Source organism: Postia placenta, assembly GCF_002117355.1.
Source record: "Postia placenta MAD-698-R-SB12 unplaced genomic scaffold POSPLAscaffold_18, whole genome shotgun sequence".
NCBI lineage: Eukaryota > Fungi > Basidiomycota > Agaricomycetes > Polyporales > Adustoporiaceae > Rhodonia > Rhodonia placenta.
In genome coordinates this window covers 356,034-373,721 of record NW_020169849.1, presented here as the reverse complement: position 1 = coordinate 373,721, position 17,688 = coordinate 356,034, and the positions used below count along the sequence as shown (strand labels likewise).

General features: G+C 55.2%; 5 protein-coding genes across 5 annotated transcripts in view; 2 read left to right on the top strand and 3 right to left on the bottom strand.

Moving 5' to 3' along the window:
* Positions 1-1,676: 1,676 nt before the first annotated feature.
* POSPLADRAFT_1061637 (hypothetical protein) lies at positions 1,677-4,307 on the top strand (the record flags this gene model as incomplete). The annotated part of the gene is made up of 2 exons (XM_024481408.1): positions 1,677-1,842; positions 2,797-4,307. The coding sequence occupies 2 exons, from the start codon at positions 1,677-1,679 to the stop codon at positions 4,305-4,307; spliced, it is 1,677 nt and encodes a 558-aa protein (XP_024334220.1).
* Positions 4,308-9,709: 5,402 nt separating this feature from the next.
* POSPLADRAFT_1061635 (hypothetical protein) lies at positions 9,710-11,104 on the bottom strand (the record flags this gene model as incomplete). The annotated part of the gene is made up of 6 exons (XM_024481407.1): positions 9,710-9,920; positions 9,991-10,029; positions 10,081-10,247; positions 10,296-10,385; positions 10,435-10,902; positions 10,955-11,104. 6 exons carry the CDS (start codon positions 11,102-11,104, stop codon positions 9,710-9,712), a joined length of 1,125 nt encoding a protein of 374 aa, XP_024334219.1.
* A 3,369-nt stretch (positions 11,105-14,473) lies between these two features.
* On the bottom strand, positions 14,474-16,103 carry POSPLADRAFT_1061633 (hypothetical protein; the record flags this gene model as incomplete). The annotated part of the gene is made up of 2 exons (XM_024481406.1): positions 14,474-14,874; positions 15,746-16,103. 2 exons carry the CDS (start codon positions 16,101-16,103, stop codon positions 14,474-14,476), a joined length of 759 nt encoding a protein of 252 aa, XP_024334218.1.
* Positions 16,104-16,470: 367 nt separating this feature from the next.
* On the top strand, positions 16,471-17,474 carry POSPLADRAFT_1156967 (hypothetical protein; the record flags this gene model as incomplete). Its single annotated transcript, XM_024487119.1, has 4 exons — positions 16,471-16,551; positions 16,672-16,804; positions 17,103-17,197; positions 17,286-17,474. Coding segments are annotated over 4 exons (498 nt in total), but the record flags the coding sequence as incomplete, so codon positions are not given.
* A 142-nt stretch (positions 17,475-17,616) lies between these two features.
* POSPLADRAFT_1110361 (hypothetical protein) overlaps positions 17,617-17,688 on the bottom strand; it is a gene marked incomplete at both ends in the record, with an annotated part of 2,324 nt that continues 2,252 nt past the window's right edge. The window contains one exon of the mRNA XM_024483360.1: positions 17,617-17,645. Coding sequence (XP_024334216.1) covers positions 17,617-17,645 — 29 coding nt within the window. The remainder of the gene's footprint in view (positions 17,646-17,688) is intronic.

Here is a 17,688-nt window from a genome sequence, read left to right as displayed (position 1 = left end):
ACAGCCTGCCCTTATCTACCCCTGTATATAAGCCGGCCTCTGCTGCCCTAGGGACCTCAGTTTCGACCTCTTGTCCCTAGGTCAGTAAGCCCTCACTTGTATTCTTTCTTACTTTACTAACTAATACATTTTCTTGTCCCTAGCCTTAGGTTTGAGCCTCACTCACCATTGCTTCGGTGAGAATTAGTCGGACGCCCCCAGCTTTTTAGGTTTCCCCAGTCGCTTGACCCCAAGTCGCGACAAGCGCAGAGCGCGTATCGTTGTGAATCTCTTTCAGGATCTTGAGCCGATCAGCGGCCATAGGTATCGCCGACATTGGATTGATCCGCACTTGGATCTCAGGATGGTACTCCTGGTGCAGGAAGAAAGGGGAGTGCCCAGTTGTGGAGTGAACTCGGTTGTTCAGTGCAAACTCTGCAAGCGGTAACTGCTTTGCCCAATCATCCTGCCTGTGGCTTGTGAAAGCGCGCAGGTACTGCTCAATCTCCTGGTTCCAGCGCTCAGTCTGGCCGTCCGTCTGAGGGTGGAACGCTGTAGACAGCGCCGGCTCGATTCCCAGTCCTTTGTACACTGCATGCAGGTATTTCGAAGCGAACTGGGGACCTCGGTCTGATATGACCTTGGCCGGGGCCCCATGATGCTTGAACACATCGCGGATGTACAGATCTGCCGCACCTTCTGCCGTCAGGGTCTCATGACAGGCCGAGAAGTGGACCTGCTTGGTAAAGCGGTCGGCGGTAACCAGGATCGAGTCGAACCCATCAGACTTCGGCAAGCCAACGATCATATCGGTCGTGATGATCTGCCACGGGCGCTCGGGGATCTCGTTCGGCTTCAGTGGACCCTGGGGCTTAGCTGGGAATGTCTTGGTATGGTTGCACACATCGCAGGTGCTTACGTACTCATTGACAAATTTAGACATTCCTGGCCACCAGTAGTTCTGTGATATGAGCTTGAGGGTTTTGGCATAACCGCCGTGACCGGCGATCGGCGAGTCGTGGTGGATCTTGACTATATCCCGCCAGAGCTCCGCGTTCTTTGGGACATACACGCATCCGCAGAACAGCAGAAGCCTTTGTTCGGCATTCCACTCCTCAAAGCCTCATTGCAGCTGGGGTGGTCCGAGATCCTGCACCTTCTCAAGTGCCTCGGCCACCTCCCGATCCTTCTCTGAACACTCCCTGATGTGCTTCAGAAGCGACTGATCAGCTGTTACTGAGGCATGGCCGCACCTAGCAGAGGCGATGCGGAAGCTTTCAGGTTTGAGAACCACCTGATCGGTGTTATCGTCCTCATTGCCAATCTGATGGTCTGATCGACGCGACAGGGCATCAGCCTTTCCATTCGATGTTCCCGCTTTGTGTGTGATGCGGAAGTTGAAGCGAGTCAGGAACAGTGACCATCGTGCTTGACGACGCGTGAGGTGCTGGGACGTGCGCCAGTACTCGAGGTTTTTGTGATCAGTGATGATCTCGAACTGATTGGGTAACCCCTCAAGGTAATGGTGCCAATCATCCAGTGCTTCAATGATTGCGAGCATCTCCTTCTTGTAGATCTCATAGTTGCGCTGGGCAGGGTCCATAGCGTGAGATCGGAAGGTGATGGGATGCCATTTGCCATCATCCTGCTTCTGCATCAATACGCCACCCGTGGCGTAGCTGGAAGCGTCAACCTCAATGCACGTTTCTCAATTTGGGTTATACAGCACCAAAACCGGTGATAGGCGCCAAGCCCCTCTGGGCCCCGATTCACCTATTTTCGGCAGTCGCATCCCGCCCGGCACTTCGACTCAGTCTCCCACCACTTCGATTTCGCCTTCGACACTCTTCGACATCTTCGACGGTGCGCGACACTTACTCAAAGCTCGGCACGGTCGTCCCGATGCCTCACGCATAGATCCCGGGACATCTTCCGCATTCGGCGAACAATAGGGCCACTTGACGCTGTTCGGCCAAGCGCGCGCATCGCTCCAAGCCACACTGACGTAGCCGGTCTTTCCCGATTAGGTATCAAACCTCGCGGCATGCCTTCACGATGGCTACCGGTCCGAAGTGGCCATATGTTGCTCTTCATCTCCGCGTTCGGCATGACGTCACTCTACCGATGGACTTGGTATGTGCCCCTTGGTGAGGCAGCTTCTTGAGGAACAATGCAAAGCCCCTTTGTACCAGTGTGCCACTTTCGATAGTCGTAGCGTCCTGTGTAGTATAAAATCTGTCGTACTTCTCTCTAAAAATACAAGATCTGTTTCCCCCCTCGAGTTCAGAGCTCATAAGTCGAGTTCGCCCCGCGTCTAAGCCCAAAACCGCGTCACTTCGTCCCTCACTGCGTAACCTCGAAACCTCGTCCACTGCGTTTACTCGTCAATACAGTCTCGACGAACCCTTCGACTTCGACGATTGTCGAAGAAACTGCGAACCGCGTCCTAGCTAAGTCCCCCCCCTTCGAGTCGTGTCCCTTCCTTCTACGATACATCGAAGAGCTCTGCCGAGCTTCGATCGTCTCCACTAACCATCCCCAGCCTCCGAGTAGCTTCAACGACGTGTCGAAGCCACCTCGTACCTTCCCTAGCGTTCGTAGCCTTTTCCGAAGGTGTTTCTCATGTTCACTCGAACCGCGGGACACCTTGCTGCTAACTCCCCTCTCATCAGACTATAATCCGTCTCTCTAGTCCCTTTAGGTCGCACCCAGGTTAGGGGTTAGGGTTTTGTAGGTCGTATCATTTCTGGAGCCCACCGCGAGGGGATCTCAGGCAAGAATTCGCCGCTTTCGGGTTTCCGAAAACGTCTCCAGTAGTCACCCGCTCGCAAGCGCGTGAGGCTGCTAGCCGCAGCACCGCCGAAAACCTTGACAGCTCCTCTAGAACGCAATCGACTCCTTCTCCAACAATTCCCGGTGACTTCGACCGTGACGAAGAAGACGAGATAGACCAAGAACTCCAGGACGACTTCGACGAAGAACCAATCCCTTCGACCACCGAAGAACACACTTTGTCCCCCGAGCTTCTAGGCCTCACTACTTCTGACTACGACACTTCGACTCCTGAACTTTTCGAACGATCCGGTTCTTCGCCCAAACCCGAGGATCCCATCCCATCTACTTCGAATCTCGAACTCCCGACTCCGTCGTCTTTTCGCGCCCACGCTCAGCCGCCCATCGCATCCTCTTCGCGACTTTCAATCATACCTTCATCTGACCTGGCACCTCCGCCACCATTAACACCTTCGAACACAGCTTCAAACTCCAACCCCGCACCGCCCGCTCCTACGATTCCTTCGACTACTACCACGTCCTCTTCGAGCCCAGCTCCTATCAACACTACGAACATGAGCCAGAACACGAACACACCGTTGATGCCCCCGCGCGGTCATGCGACAGCACCAAGCTTCGACCCATCGGAAGTCCGTTCGCTTCGGCATTACTTCCAGGACCTCGAAGCATTGTTCACCCGGTGTCAGATTACCGACGAAGCAGCCAAGAAACAGTGGGCCGTTCAGTATCCTTCGATCGATGTCGCCGACTTATGGGAAACCATCGAGTCCTTCATCGACGTAGCCAAGAGCTACAATGACTGGAAAGCTGACGTACGAGCACTCTATCCTGGCGCCGATGATACAAGAAAGTGGTCGCTGGCAGACATGGACCAGCTCATCGGAGAACGCGCTCGTATCGGGATTCACAACGCGGCAGACCTAGGCTGCTATTACCACGACTTCATGGCCATTACGAAACATCTCATCGCACAGCACCGGCTCTCCCCTATCGAACAAAGTCGTGCATTTCTTCGAGGTTTCCAGCCAGCGTTGCTCACACGGCTCGAGACCCGACTGCATCTCAAGCACCCTGATCACTACGCCGACGACCCATACACCATGGCAGAGATTCACGCGGCGGCTACTTTCATTCTACACGGTACATCGAGCACACCTATGACAGCGGCTAACCAAGCTACCGCTTTGACATCGAGCACTTCAACAACGGTGCCTCCCGGGATGATCAAAACCGAAGACATCTCGATGATCATCGAAAGCCTGTCGAGGATGATCGCAACACTCATTCAGCCGACGACGCACGCTACGCACAACCATGCCCCCGCACCGAGACAACAAGCTGCCGTCCACGTCCATGAGAACAGCGGAGCGGAACAGACGTGCCATTACTGCGGCAATCGTGGCTGCAGGGTAGGCACCTGCGAGTTCGCGGAGATCAACATCCGGGACGGCAAGTGCAAGCGTAACACCGAAGGAAAGATCGTCCTTCCGAACGGAAGTTTCTGCCCCCGCACTATCCCTGGTCTCACAATATGAGATCGAATCTACGAATGGCATAGAAGAAATCTCGCAGCACCAGCCGCTCCGACGATGCTCTTCGAGATCGACGATCGCTCGACTATGCAAACCTTCATGCTCAACACCAGCAGCAGGATCGAGGCGCTCGAGTGAGAACTCCTTCAGCTTCGGAAGCGAAGGGAGGTCTTCGACGGCGTCGAGATTCTACAGCGGAAGAAGCCTACGACGCCAGCCGTCCCGAAGAGCGCGGAAGCCTCGGGATCTGGTACATCGAAGGGAGTGGCGGCACCCTCGAGCACTTCGACAAGCACAGCCCCGCCTCCAACGATACCAGCAGCAGCACCCGCGCCATCTTCCTCCTCGCCTACGCAATCCACGTCTCATCCTATTACTACGTCCGCTCCCCCAGCATCACCAGTACACCCCTTCGCAAACGCTCGCGATGCAACCTACGCCCCACCGAACGTTCGAAACTTCGCAACTCCGCCAAAGCCCTCGAACGACAAGGGCAAGGAACCAGCGTACAAGACCATTGTCCCCGTTATCCAGCCGAAGCTGGCCGAAGAAATCTTCCAGCGTTCGATGAAGTCGCAGTTCGTCACGCTGACCCCAGAAGAGTTGCTGTCAATCGCGCCCGACGTTCGAAACAAGTACCGCGATGCTGTCACCCCTAAGCGAGTCTCGACGGAACCCGTTGCGTCGGCCCACATCGTAGAAATCGGCGCCGACGAGGTCACAGCCGTCAACCAGCTCTCGTGTTCGGGAGCAACGTTGGAACCCGGTGCTACAATCGTCCCCGACCCCTATGAAACATACCTCAAGCACATCCCTCACGGCGAGCACCCCGCAGAATTCACCGTCGCACGCGACTCGAACGCAATTCGTTCGATCATCGCGTTGGTCGACAACAAAGAGCAGATTGAATGCATCGTCGACCCCAGTTCGCAGATCGTCGCCATGTCGGAAGAGGTCTGTCTGGGCCTCAACCTCCTCTTCGATCCTACTATCCAGCTGAACATGCAATCAGCGAACGGCGAGGTGGACCGATCGTTGGGACTCATTCGAAATGTTCCCTTCCGCATCGGTGAGATCGTTTTGTATCTCCAGGCTCATGTCATTTGAAATGCAGCGTACGACATCCTCCTCGGCCAACCCTTCAACGTGCTCACGCAAAGCGTCGTCAAGAACTTCGCCGACGAAAACCAGACCATTACGATCCTCTGTCCGAACACCAGCGAAACCGTCATGATTCCGACGTACGCGCGAGGAAGATCGCGAAGCCGGCAGCATCCTCTCGGGTGTCGCAAATCGCATTTTCTCGCTTCGAGGAATTGATTCCCCATGATCAAGGAGAAGCCGCGCTAGTCATCGACTATGATGGGGTAAACCTGAGTATTTCCTTCGTCTCTCCTATTGATTCCTCGATTCCGAACGCTGTTTCGTTGCTGTACCTCTCCGCATGCACCTCCATTTCTTCATATTTGCAGACTCTTTACGCTTCGGACACTACAGCTTCTAATGCCGCTCCGTCGAACGCTTCGACGTGGGCTTCGACTCTTCTGTTTTCAGCTCCGTTCGCTTCGACTCCGCCAGCTCCCGTTCCGACGAAGTCCATCTCGCAGCTTTCCAACTCAATTCTTCCCTTTCCTTCGACGACATCGACTTCTACCCCTTCAACGCACAAGATCCTCGCCGCGACAAAGAAGAAATACAAGCCTGTCGCTCTCAAAACCCGACCCATCCTTGGTGCCATCCCCGAACAATTTCGCATACTTCGAGACATCAAGGGCGACCCTCTCTCCATCATGCCTAAGCTTTCGACCGACCCCCCGCCATTCAAACCTACCGGTCGGTACACCCTCGAACGCTTCGAAGCAACCGAGAAGCTTCACGACGGCGACTTCCTACTTCCCGAAGAATGTCGAGTCCTCCACCACTTCATGTGCCTGCACAACGAAGCCTTCGCCTGGACCGACGACGAGCGCGGATGCTTCAAGCCTGGGTACTTCCCCCCCATCGATTTCCCCGTTGTTCCTCACACACCCTGGGTGCAGAAGAATATTCCCATTCCACCCGGGATCTACAACGAAGTCTGCGCGGTGATCAAGTGAAAGATCGCCGCCGGAGTCTACGAGCCATCGAACTCGTTGTATCGATCACGGTGGTTCTGTGTCGTCAAGAAGGACGGTAAATCTCTTCGACTAGTCCATTCCCTCGAGCCCCTCAATGCAGTTACGATCCAACATTCCGGTGTACCGCCGACGCCCGAATACCTCACAGAACAATTCGGAGGAAGACCATGCGGCGGCATGCTCGACCTCTACGTTGGCTACGACGAACGACTCATCGCTGAATCTTCGAGAGATCTAACGACGTTCCAGACACCCTACGGAGCCATGCGCCTGGTCACACTCCCGATGGGTTGGACAAACTCAGTCCCGATCTTCCACGACGACGTCACCTACATCCTCCAGCCCGAGATCCCGCACGTTACGGTGCCCTACGTCGACGACGTTCCCGTCAAGGGTCCCGAATCCGACTACGACGACGAGCGGCTCCCTTTGAACCGCGGCATTCGACGCTTCGTATGGGAGCATTTCGAGAACATGAACCACGTAGTCACTCAAATGCGCTACGCCGGAGGTACCTTCTCTGGAGTCAAGAGCGTCCTCATCGCTCGAGAAATCATGGTGGTAGGACATCGCTGCACTCCTCAAGGACGCCTCCCCGACGACTCTCGCGTCGCAGCGATACGCAACTGGGGTCCCTGCGCTACTCTATCCGACGTTCGAGCGTTCCTCGGAACCATCGGCGTCGTTCGAATCTTCATCCGTAATTTCGCTCACCGCGCCGACGCACTCGTACACCTCACGAGGAAGGACGTCGAGTTCGAGTTCGGTCCGGAGCAAATCGCGGCGCAGGAAGACCTCAAGGACGCGCTACTCTCATCCCCCGCCCTCCGAGCCATTAATTATGATTCCCCCTCCCCCGTCATTCTCGCAGTCGACACGTCGTTCATCGCTGTCGGATACCACCTCTGCCAGTGCGACGAGGCCAACACGCGAGTCCGTTACTACAGCAGGTTCGGCTCGATCACGCTCAACGATCGCGAACGAAGGTTTTCACAGCCGAAGCTCGAGATCTACGGTCTATTCCGCGCGCTACGATCCCTTCGACTATACCTGATCGGCGTTCGGAACCTCATCGTCGAAGTCAATGCTCGGTACATCAAGGGTATGCTGAAGAATCCAGACATAGCCCCAAGTGCGAGTATCAACCGGTGGATTGTCTCGATTCTCACATTTCATTTCATGCTCGTCCACGTCCCCGGTACAATGCACGGCCCCGACGGTCTCTCTCGACGCACAGCTCAACCCGGTGATGTCATCGAAGACGAGGTCGACGAAGAGTTCGACGATTGGATCGACCAGATGCATTCTTTCGTTCACCAGATTCAGCCCCTCCCATCCGTCCCTTCGCTGGCCATCTTCACCAATGACAGAGCCGAGGACGGCTCAGATTTCAATAGGGAGGAGGATAGCTACGAGCTAGTGCCTCGATTGGAGCAAGCGCAACTCGCCGACGCGAAGCTCGACGACGTGCTCGAATTTCATCGAACGTTAGCAAAGCCCGACGGCATCTCCGAAAGTGTTTACGAAGGATTCATCAAGTACTGCATGCAATTCTTCCTCGACAACGACACCCTCTGGTGCAAGGACAGACACGGAGCACACAAGCTAGTCGTCAAGCCCGGCGATTGCCTTCGAATACTTCGAGAATGCCACGACCGCACCGTGCATCGAGGAATTTATGCAACCCGAGCCTTCATCAATGAGCGATTCTGGTGGCCGTTCCACTATGCCGACATCACTTGGTTCGTTCGATCGTGCCATATCTGCCAGTCTCGACAAGTGCGTCAAATCCTCATTCCTCCGACCGTCGCAGTACCAGCCCCCATCTTCGCGAAAATTCACATTGACACAATGCACATGCCTGCCTCGGGCGGATACAAGTACTTGGTCCAAGGTAGATGCTCGCTCACGACTTACCCCGAGTTTCGAATGCTTCGAAAAGAGACAGCAAAAGCCCTCGCCGACTGGATCTTCGAAGACATCCTCTGTCGATGGGGCGCGCTCAGCGAGATCGTCACCGACAACGGTACGGCGTTCATCAAGGCGGCCGATTACCTTTCGAAGAAGTACCACATCAACCATATTCGATTTAGTGGGTACAATTCGAGGGCAAACGGTCTCGTCGAATGTCCGCACTTCAGCACACAACAAGCCTTGTTTAAGACAGCCGACGGAGATGAGAAGAAATGGTCACAAGCTGCGTATTTTGTATTTTGGTCCGAGCGCATCACGACTTGACGACGCATGGGCTGCTCACCCTACTTTGCTGTTACGGGCACCCATCCACTCATTCCTCTTGACATCGTCGAAGCTACGTACCTGCAACCACCACCAACTTCGATTCTTTCGACAACCGATCTCATCGCCTGTAGGGCCATTGCACTCCAGAAACGCGTTGAGCAAGTCACCGAACTCCACTCGAAGGTCTACGAAGCACGTCGGACTGCAGCAATTCGCTTCGAGAAAGAGCATGAGCACTCAATCCAGGATTTTGACTTCAAGCGCGGAGCCCTAGTGCTCATACGCAACACGAAGATCGAGAAGTCCCTCAACCGCAAGATGCGCCCGCAATATCTAGGCCCCCTCATTGTTGTCTCGCGCAACAAGGGTGGCGCGTACATCGTGTGCGAACTCGACGGTACAGTCCTCGATCGACCCATCGCAGCATTCCGCGTCATTCCGTATTTCGCGCGCAAATCCATTCCAATTCCCGAAGATCTCGAAGATGTCTCGACTGAGCGCCTTCGAGAACTCGAACTATCGAATTCTCTAGGCGACGACGATGATGATGAAATCGAAGAAGCCGAAGAACGCGACGAATAGAGGTTCTTCCCTTTTGTTACTGGTACAACACGATACGTACTTTCTTCTCTCCATTCCTGCTCTCACGTTACGCTATATGCTTGATTTTCTCCTACGTTCTAGACCATCCCTTGTACGAATATCTTCGATTCAACTCGATAGTCGCAATATCGTTCGACGTTCTACGAACGCTTCGATTTGACCGTTGCGTGGAGGCTCACCTTAGACGAGTCCTCCTAGGCTGTGATGACAAACTGAGCCTATATTTTCATTAAGTCCATTTTCCCTCACTACGAACATTTCTATTTCCCCTTCTACGTCCTTCGATCATATTACAACTTACTTCGAAAACGCTTATTTTTCATTTCCTTTTCTTAGTTCCCGCCAGGTTTCGTCTAGGCCAAGGGCCACATTTTCGATTCAACCATCAATGCAATATTCTACGACATGAAGACAACTACACTACAATACAACCCGCGCCATCGCCTAGTCATCGTCGACAGCCCCGCGCACAAACCCGATTCCTCCCTTTGCAAGCGCGGCCTTCTCCATCTTCTGGAGGTCGAGGTCCATGTCATGGAGGAGCGCTCGACGGCGAGCGATGTGAGCGCGCTCCTCGCGGATGACGCGGATGATCCCCCGAGACTCGTCGTCGAGGTCGAGCGCATCGAGGTCGTCCTGCTCGAGCCCAAGGCGGCTGGCCCCATCGAGAGGCAGTCATAGAAGGGGGCGCGGAGGCTCGTCGACGCGATGCTTCTTTGAGCCACTCGAATCCGCGACCAAAGGCCCAGGGGAAGTCGGCCGAACTACTAAGTCGTCAGCGAAAGCCCAGGACAAGAAGAAACAACTTACTGCACTTCTTTGTGGTAGATCCCCCACCGCGCGTTTTCTTGGTCTTCCCAAGCACAGACACTTTGTCGAAGTAGCACCCCTGCTGGAACTGCGCGCACCTCTCACAGGTGGTGGCGTTTTCGACCCACACGCACTCGACAGGGGCCGAACGGTAGCCGGCGCAACAATCGCACTATCAAGGCGTTAGCATCGAACCGCTTCGACGGAGGCTCGAGCTTACCTTCTGTCCCGACAGGCGCTTCTCAAGCGCAACGGCGGCCATATCGACCTCCGTCATTGCGAAAGGACGCTCGAGCGTCTGAGGAGTCTTCTACGAAAGAGAGGTTAGTCATTGAACGACGATAGAAGAAAACACTTACGACCGAGGGGTCGTCCGACAACTCGGTGACCTCGTCATCGACTCTCGCGCGCCCTTTACCCTTGTCGACACCGGCAGGCGCAGGGTCGGGAAGGAGTCCTTCGGCAGCCGCGATCCTCGCCAACTCTTCGTCGGCAGCCTCTTGTGCGCAACACTCGTCTTCGGCCTGCTTCCGACGGTCCTCTTCGTCCTTTCGACGCCGTTCGTCTTCGAGGCGACATTCCTCGGCAGCCTTCGCACGCTTCGCGGCCTCTTCAACGCGTCGTGCTTCCTCTTCGGCGAGGCGCTTCTGCTCTTCGAGGCGTCGTTCGACCTTGGCATCGATGGCGGTCGCGAGCTCGGGCCAGTCCCCGCGCGCCCACTCGACCCACGACTCCGGCGCCCACTCAGCGAGCTGTTTGACGGCGGCGGCGACGCACAACTCCGTCTCCTCGTCGCGGATGGCGCCCAGGGCCTTGCGATAGGCGAGCTGTTCGAAAACAAAGGGTTAGCTGGGTTATGCAGGTTAACAAACGACTCACGACGAGTGGCGACAAGTCTTGCGCCCACTCTTCGACCACGTCGAGCGCGGCGTCGGCAGTCGGCAGAGCCTCAAGGACCGCGAGCAGGGAGGCGAGGTGGCAGTTGACGAGCGAAGGCGTCGAGGCAGGGGTGACGGAGTGAGCAGACATCGTGGAAGCAGCGAGTAAACGAGAGAGGGCGACGAGGTAGCAACGACGGAACGATGGGATGGGGAAAATGAGGCTAAGTCTACCTTGCTTATAACCCCTTTCCGACCAGCGTGTAGCGCCGGCCACGTGGCGTTCGAAACCGACGCGGGTTGTCATGCCGCTTCGATCCGTTCACGACCATCGCGCTTCTCGCATCACATGGAGGACCGAGGGTGGTCCAAATTTCAATAGGGAGGAGATGATAGGCGCCAAGCCCCTCTGGGCCCCGATTCACCTATTTTCGGCAGTCGCATCCCGCCCGGCACTTCGACTCAGTCTCCCACCACTTCGATTTCGCCTTCGACACTCTTCGACATCTTCGACGGTGCACGACACTTACTCAAAGCTCGGCACGGTCGTCCCGATGCCTCACGCATAGATCCCGGGACATCTTCCGCATTCGGCGAACAATAGGGCCACTTGACGCTGTTCGGCCAAGCGCGCGCATCGCTCCAAGCCACACTGACGTAGCCGGTCTTTCCCGATTAGGTATCAAACCTCGCGGCATGCCTTCACGACGGCTACTGGTCCGAAGTGGCCATATGTTGCTCTTCATCTCCGCGTTCGGCATGACGTCACTCTACCGATGGACTTGGTATGTGCCCCTTGGTGAGGCAGCTTCTTGAGGAACAATGCAAAGCCCCTTTGTACCAGTGTGCCACTTTCGATAGTCGTAGCGTCCTGTGTAGTATAAAATCTGTCGTACTTCTCTCTAAAAATACAAGATCTGTTTCCCCCCTCGAGTTCAGAGCTCATAAGTCGAGTTCGCCCCGCGTCTAAGCCCAAAACCGCGTCACTTCGTCCCTCACTGCGTAACCTCGAAACCTCGTCCACTGCGTTTACTCGTCAATACAGTCTCGACGAACCCTTCGACTTCGACGATTGTCGAAGAAACTGCGAACCGCGTCCTAGCTAAGTCCCCCCCCTTCGAGTCGTGTCCCTTCCTTCTACGATACATTGAAGAGCTCTGCCGAGCTTCGATCGTCTCCACTAACCACCCCCAGCCTCCGAGTAGCTTCAACGACGTGTCGAAGCCACCTCGTACCTTCCCTAGCGTTCGTAGCCTTTTCCGAAGGCGTTTCTCGTGTTCACTCGAACCGCGGGACACCTTGCTGCTAACTCCCCTCTCATCAGACTATAATCCGTCTCTCTAGTCCCTTTAGGTCGCACCCAGGTTAGGGGTTAGGGTTTCGTAGGTCGTATCACCGGTGTGGTAGCGAAGAGGCGCTTGAGCTCGTTGAAGACGTGCTGCTCTTCCTCACCCCAATGCCATGGGTCATTCCCTGTGAGTCGGTCGAGTGGTCACAAGATCTTGGTGAAGTCTAATGAAGTGGCAGTAAAAGTTGGAGAACCCCCGGAACTTCTGAACATCTTTTTTGTTCAGGGGTACCAGCCACTCATTAATTCCTTTTAGCTTCGCGGAATCCATCGCCACCTCATCGCCGCCAAACACATAGCTGACATAGTTGACCTTGGGAACGTCCCACTCACATTTCTCAGGCTTCAGGAATAGATTGTTATCCTGAAGGCGGTGCAGAACCTCGTGTGTGACTTTCTCATGCTCCTCTTTGTTGGTGGAGAAGATGAGTATATTGTCCAGGTACACGATGATCTTGCCGCCAACGATGAGATCATGGAAGATCTCATTCATCATGGCCTGGAAGGTTGTAGGGGAATTGGTGAGGCCAAAAAACATCACCAGGGGTTCATACAGCCCCCGGTTAGTCACAAAGGCTGCCTTCCACTCATCACCAGCTTTGATCCAGACATTGTTATATCCCCATCTGACATCAAACTTGGTAAAGAGCGTGGTGCCACGGAGCTTGTCTACCATTTCAGCGATCAGCGGCAGCGGGTAACGATTCTTGATGGTGATCGCGTTCAACCGGCGGTAGTCCTGCACGGGCCGAAGCGTCCCTTCCTTCTTTTTGATGAAGAAGAAGGGGGACGAGATTGGTGACTTCGATTCTTGTATATACCCTTTAGCCAGTTGCTCCTTTAGGAACTTATCAAGCTCCTCTTGCTCATTGTTCGACAGGGGGTACACCTTCGAGTGGAATGTTGAGTAGCCAGGCACGAGTTCGATTGCATGATCGTACGGCTTCCTTTCTGGTAACCATTCTGATGCTTCTTTGGAGAAGACATTCAGGAACTCGGGGTACTGTTTAGATACTGACTCCTCGGCAGTCTTAACGACCTTCTTCTTGATCTCCTCCTCAGCGAACAGCTGGGAGTACGTATGCCCTGCTGCGATGAACAGTTGAGGAGCACCGGAGAGCGTGATGCCTTGCTCCCAGGCTTCGATCAAATCAGCCTCATCCCACTCTATTTCCACTGGATCTTCTTCAGGTTCGAAGTCCGGGAGTACCTTACTCCGGCAGGCGCCTATTACCAACTGTTTGGACTTCGGCAAACGCCTGCGCGCCGTGGGCCTGACCCCCATATCATGCGCAGTTGCTGCTTGCTCCATCCGGCCAGTCCTCCTGGCACTGCACGTTTTAGGGCATCGTGATAGTTTGAGGGAGCCTTTCTCCCAGTCGATCTCAGGGTTGTGCTCGCGTAGCCAATCCAACCCAACGATCACATCCTCTGAACCAATGTCCGTGACCATAAACACCGTTTTCTCGACGTGTTCTCCTATCTGCATCTGTAGCACTGCTACTTCCGAGATGCTTCCATCTTTGTTCAGGGTGCTGTCAATATTGTATAGCGGAATCGGCTCCTTCAATTTCCGCGTCTGCACCTTATTTCCTTCAATGAATCGCTTGTTGATGAACTTCATGGTGGCTCCGCTGTCCACCATAGCGATTATGTCCTTGTGCCGTCTTTTTCCTTGGAGGCACACCGGGATGTGGAAATGCTGGGACCCGTGGTCCAACTCGTACACATTTGCGGTCGCCAATACATTGTACAGATTATTACTACGTGGCCCGACGCGTGCGGCACGAAGTGCGGACCGGATCAAAAAGACTCTTCTTTGAGTGCTCAATAGTGCTCCAACTCCTCGCGCATCGACTTCATCTGTGCTATTAAGTCCACCAGCTCAGAACCTTCCGATTTCACTGAAGCGGTGCTTGTACTCGCCGAGGATGAAGTGACGGGGGTGCTTGTCGCCGCCTGGGTGGAACCCGAGGCAACCGTAGCCCGCGCGTCGGCGCGTTTTGTGTAAGGTTTGTCCTTACAGTTGGGGCACTCAAAACGTCGGTACCCTTGCTTCCCACAGCCGAAGCAACTAACGGGGAAGTCACCTTTTCCAATGGCTGCACTGATGCTGGCCGAAGCTCCTTGTGGTCGAGGTGCACCACCACATGCCCCTCCACGTCCTCGTCCTCAAGCCAAGAAGAAGTTGTTCAGCTCGGGCTGACGGGCCTGGCTGACGTCGAGGATTTGCTCGACCTCAGTGGTGCGCTTGTCAGTGGCTTGCCACGTGGTGAAGGTTTCGAGCTCGATCTTGTGATAGACGTGGGAGGGGATGCCGCTCAGGTACTTGTCGCGTAGTTCCAGGTTCCCATACCCGGAACGGTCCACCGGACCCTTGAACAGCGCAGAGAATTCTGCGGTGGTGCACTTCTCACGCATGGTTTTGTCGGCACAGAGCTGGGTGAGCTCCACCTGTGCCACGGCAGCGTCGTCGAGATTGCCAAAACGGGCCTTGAATGCCTTAAGGAAGGCTGCTTCGTCGGCGAAGGGGGTCGTTGCTCCCTGGATCCCGATTTGGACGGTGATACGACCTACGAAACCCTAACCCCTAACCTGGGTGCGACCTAAAGGGACTAGAGCGATGGATTATAGTCTTAGTGAGAGGGGAGTTAGCAGCAAGGTGTCCCGCGGTTTGAGTGAACACGAGAAACGCCCTTGGAAAAGGCTATGAACAATGGGGAAGGTATGAGGTGGCTTCAACACGTCGTCAAAGTTGCTCGGAGGCTGTGGGTGGTTAACGGAGACGATTGAAGCTCGGCAGAGCTCTTCGATGTATCATAAAAGGAAGGGATACGACTCGACAGGGTGGACTTAGCTAGGGCGCAGTTCGCAGTTTCTTCGACAATAGTCGAAGTCGAAGGGTTCATTGAGACGGTGTCGACGAGTAAATGCAGTGGGCGAGGTTTCGAGGTTATGCAGCGAGGGATGAAGTGACGCAGTTGAAGGCTTAGACGCAGGGCGAACTCGACTTATGAGCTCTGAACTCAAGGGGGGAACCAGATCTTGTATTTTTGGAGAGAAGTACGACAGAATTTATACTATGCATAGGACGCTACGACTATCAAAAGTGGCACAAGTACAAGGGGCTTTGCATTGTTCCGCACAAATCTGCCTCTCCGAGGGGCACGCATCAAGTCCATCGGTAGAGTGACATCATGCCGGACGCGGAGATAAAGAGCAACATATGGCCACTTCGGACCAGTATCCGTCGTTGAAGGCATGCCGCGAGGTTTGATACCTAATCGGGAAAGACCGGCTATGTCGGTGTGGCATGGAGCAATGCGCGCGCTTGGCCGAGCGGCGTCAAGTGGCCCTATTGTTCACCGAATGCGGAAGATGTCCCGGGATCTACGCGTGAGGCATCGGGACGACCGTGCCGAGCTTTGAGTAAGCGTCGCGCACCGTCGAAGATGTCGAAGAGCGTCGAAGGCGAAATCGAAGTGTTGGGAGACTGAGTCGAAGTGCCAGGCGGGATGCGACTGCCGAAAAGAGGTGTATCGGGGCCCAGAGGGGCTTGGCGCCTATCAACGGAGGCAAGCTGGGAGAAGATGGGGGTGGCCCAAGCTCGTGCATCACCATTGAGAAGACTGAGGGCAACCTGAATCTTCAGCTCGAGGGAAGAGAGGGCCATGTTGATCATCCAGTAGATGAGCAACTGCGAGATGAAGCAGTTGCATTCGACCACAGACTTCCCATCATATTGGAGTGGGAGGAGGAGCTTCAATGTCTCCTTGTCAGGGGCGGCAGTGGAAGAGGACATTATCGGCAACAAGGGGGACGAAGGACTGCCCGCGGATGGAGGCGACTGTTGTGACTGTCCACTGGGTGAACTTCGCGAGGAATGAGTGCTTGAGCGGCCTCGCGGCGGCGACGGCGGTGAAGACGATTGAGGAAGCCCGGAGGCGGGGTGACGTAGGACAGGGACTGAAGTCGAGGCGGTGACCGCTAACGACGAGCTGGCCCAAGAATGCAGTGGAGTGTCACAGGGCTCAGTCTTGGGAGGCCTTTCCAACCGCGGCCCCAAAGAGGGCTGGGGGATCGCTTGAGGGGTCGCTGTAGGCTGTGCAACTGCCTCAGTTCCTTGAGGGAGATGGGGATCTCCTCGTGCTTGACCTGTACTGGCGACAGGTTGGGGGATGCAAGTGCCTGACGAGGCAGGTTGGGATGGGACGGGAGTGACGTGGCGAGATGTGGATCTCAAGGTGCCAGTGTATCGGAGTGCAGGGCCGCTGGGGTGTTGAACTCATCGGATTGGCACATAGCGCCCTTCGTCGGCAGTGATGGACCATGGAGTGCGATTAGGGCACAGTTGTCAATCACAGATGAAGAAAGGGGCTCTGTCTCCGTTGCTTTCTGGGTCGTCGCAAGAGACGTCAACCTGCTCCTGGGTGTCAAAGGTGTGCTCAAGTCGAGAGCAGTCGAAGAATTTGTCAGCCACGGTGATGGGGGGAGGAAGGGGAGGTGCGCGTGCTACAAAAGGCCGTGCTAGCTAGCTTACACCTACGGCGCCCAAGAAGACACTAAGGTTCACAGTTCATGTGGGGCCCAGTACTGCTTTTGGCTAGTATGCAGCAGGAATCTAAGCCACGCGTCCATGAGGACAAGTATCGCCCACTGAAGTGCAGATACCAAAGAGTTCGTCCCTTAAGTGGTGGCGATGTATTGTAGGCTATCTACATATCATAGGGTATAGTAAAGGTGCGCACCACCCGACCTATGGGAGAGGAAAGGTGAGTGTTTTGTGTTGGAACGCCGGCAGCGTTGGGGAGTTTTGACCTAATGTCGCGACTTAGGGTCGAGCGACAGGAGAAAACCAAAAGCTGGGGGCGTTCGACTTATCTTACCAAAGCAATGGTGAGCTAGGCTCCAACCTAAGGCTAGGGACAAGAATGTATTAGTTAGTAAGTAAAGGAAGTAAGTACAGGAGAGCTTACTGACCTAGGGACAAGAGGTCAAAACTGAGGTCCCTAGGGCAGCAGAGGCCGGCTTAGATACATGGGGAGATAAGGGCAGGCTGTGTGTGCTGGTCTGTGCACAGCTGGTCCGTGCACAGCATGCTGACGCGGCCCCGGGGGCCAGTGAGTCAGAGCGGCTGTGTCACGAGTTGGTACGGCGTCTAGCCGTTTTTTAATTTTTTTCCTTTTCGCGGGCTCGAACCCGCGACCTCTGTACCACCTGCCTGATATGGACGCGTCGTTATCTACTGTACGATTAGATTAGATGGGCGGCAGTGCGCGGCACAGCTCGGGCTCCGCTGACACAGCCGCTCTAACTCACCGGCCCCCGGGGCCGCGTCGGCATGCTGCGCACGGACCAACGTGCACAGCCTGCCCTAATCTCCCCAT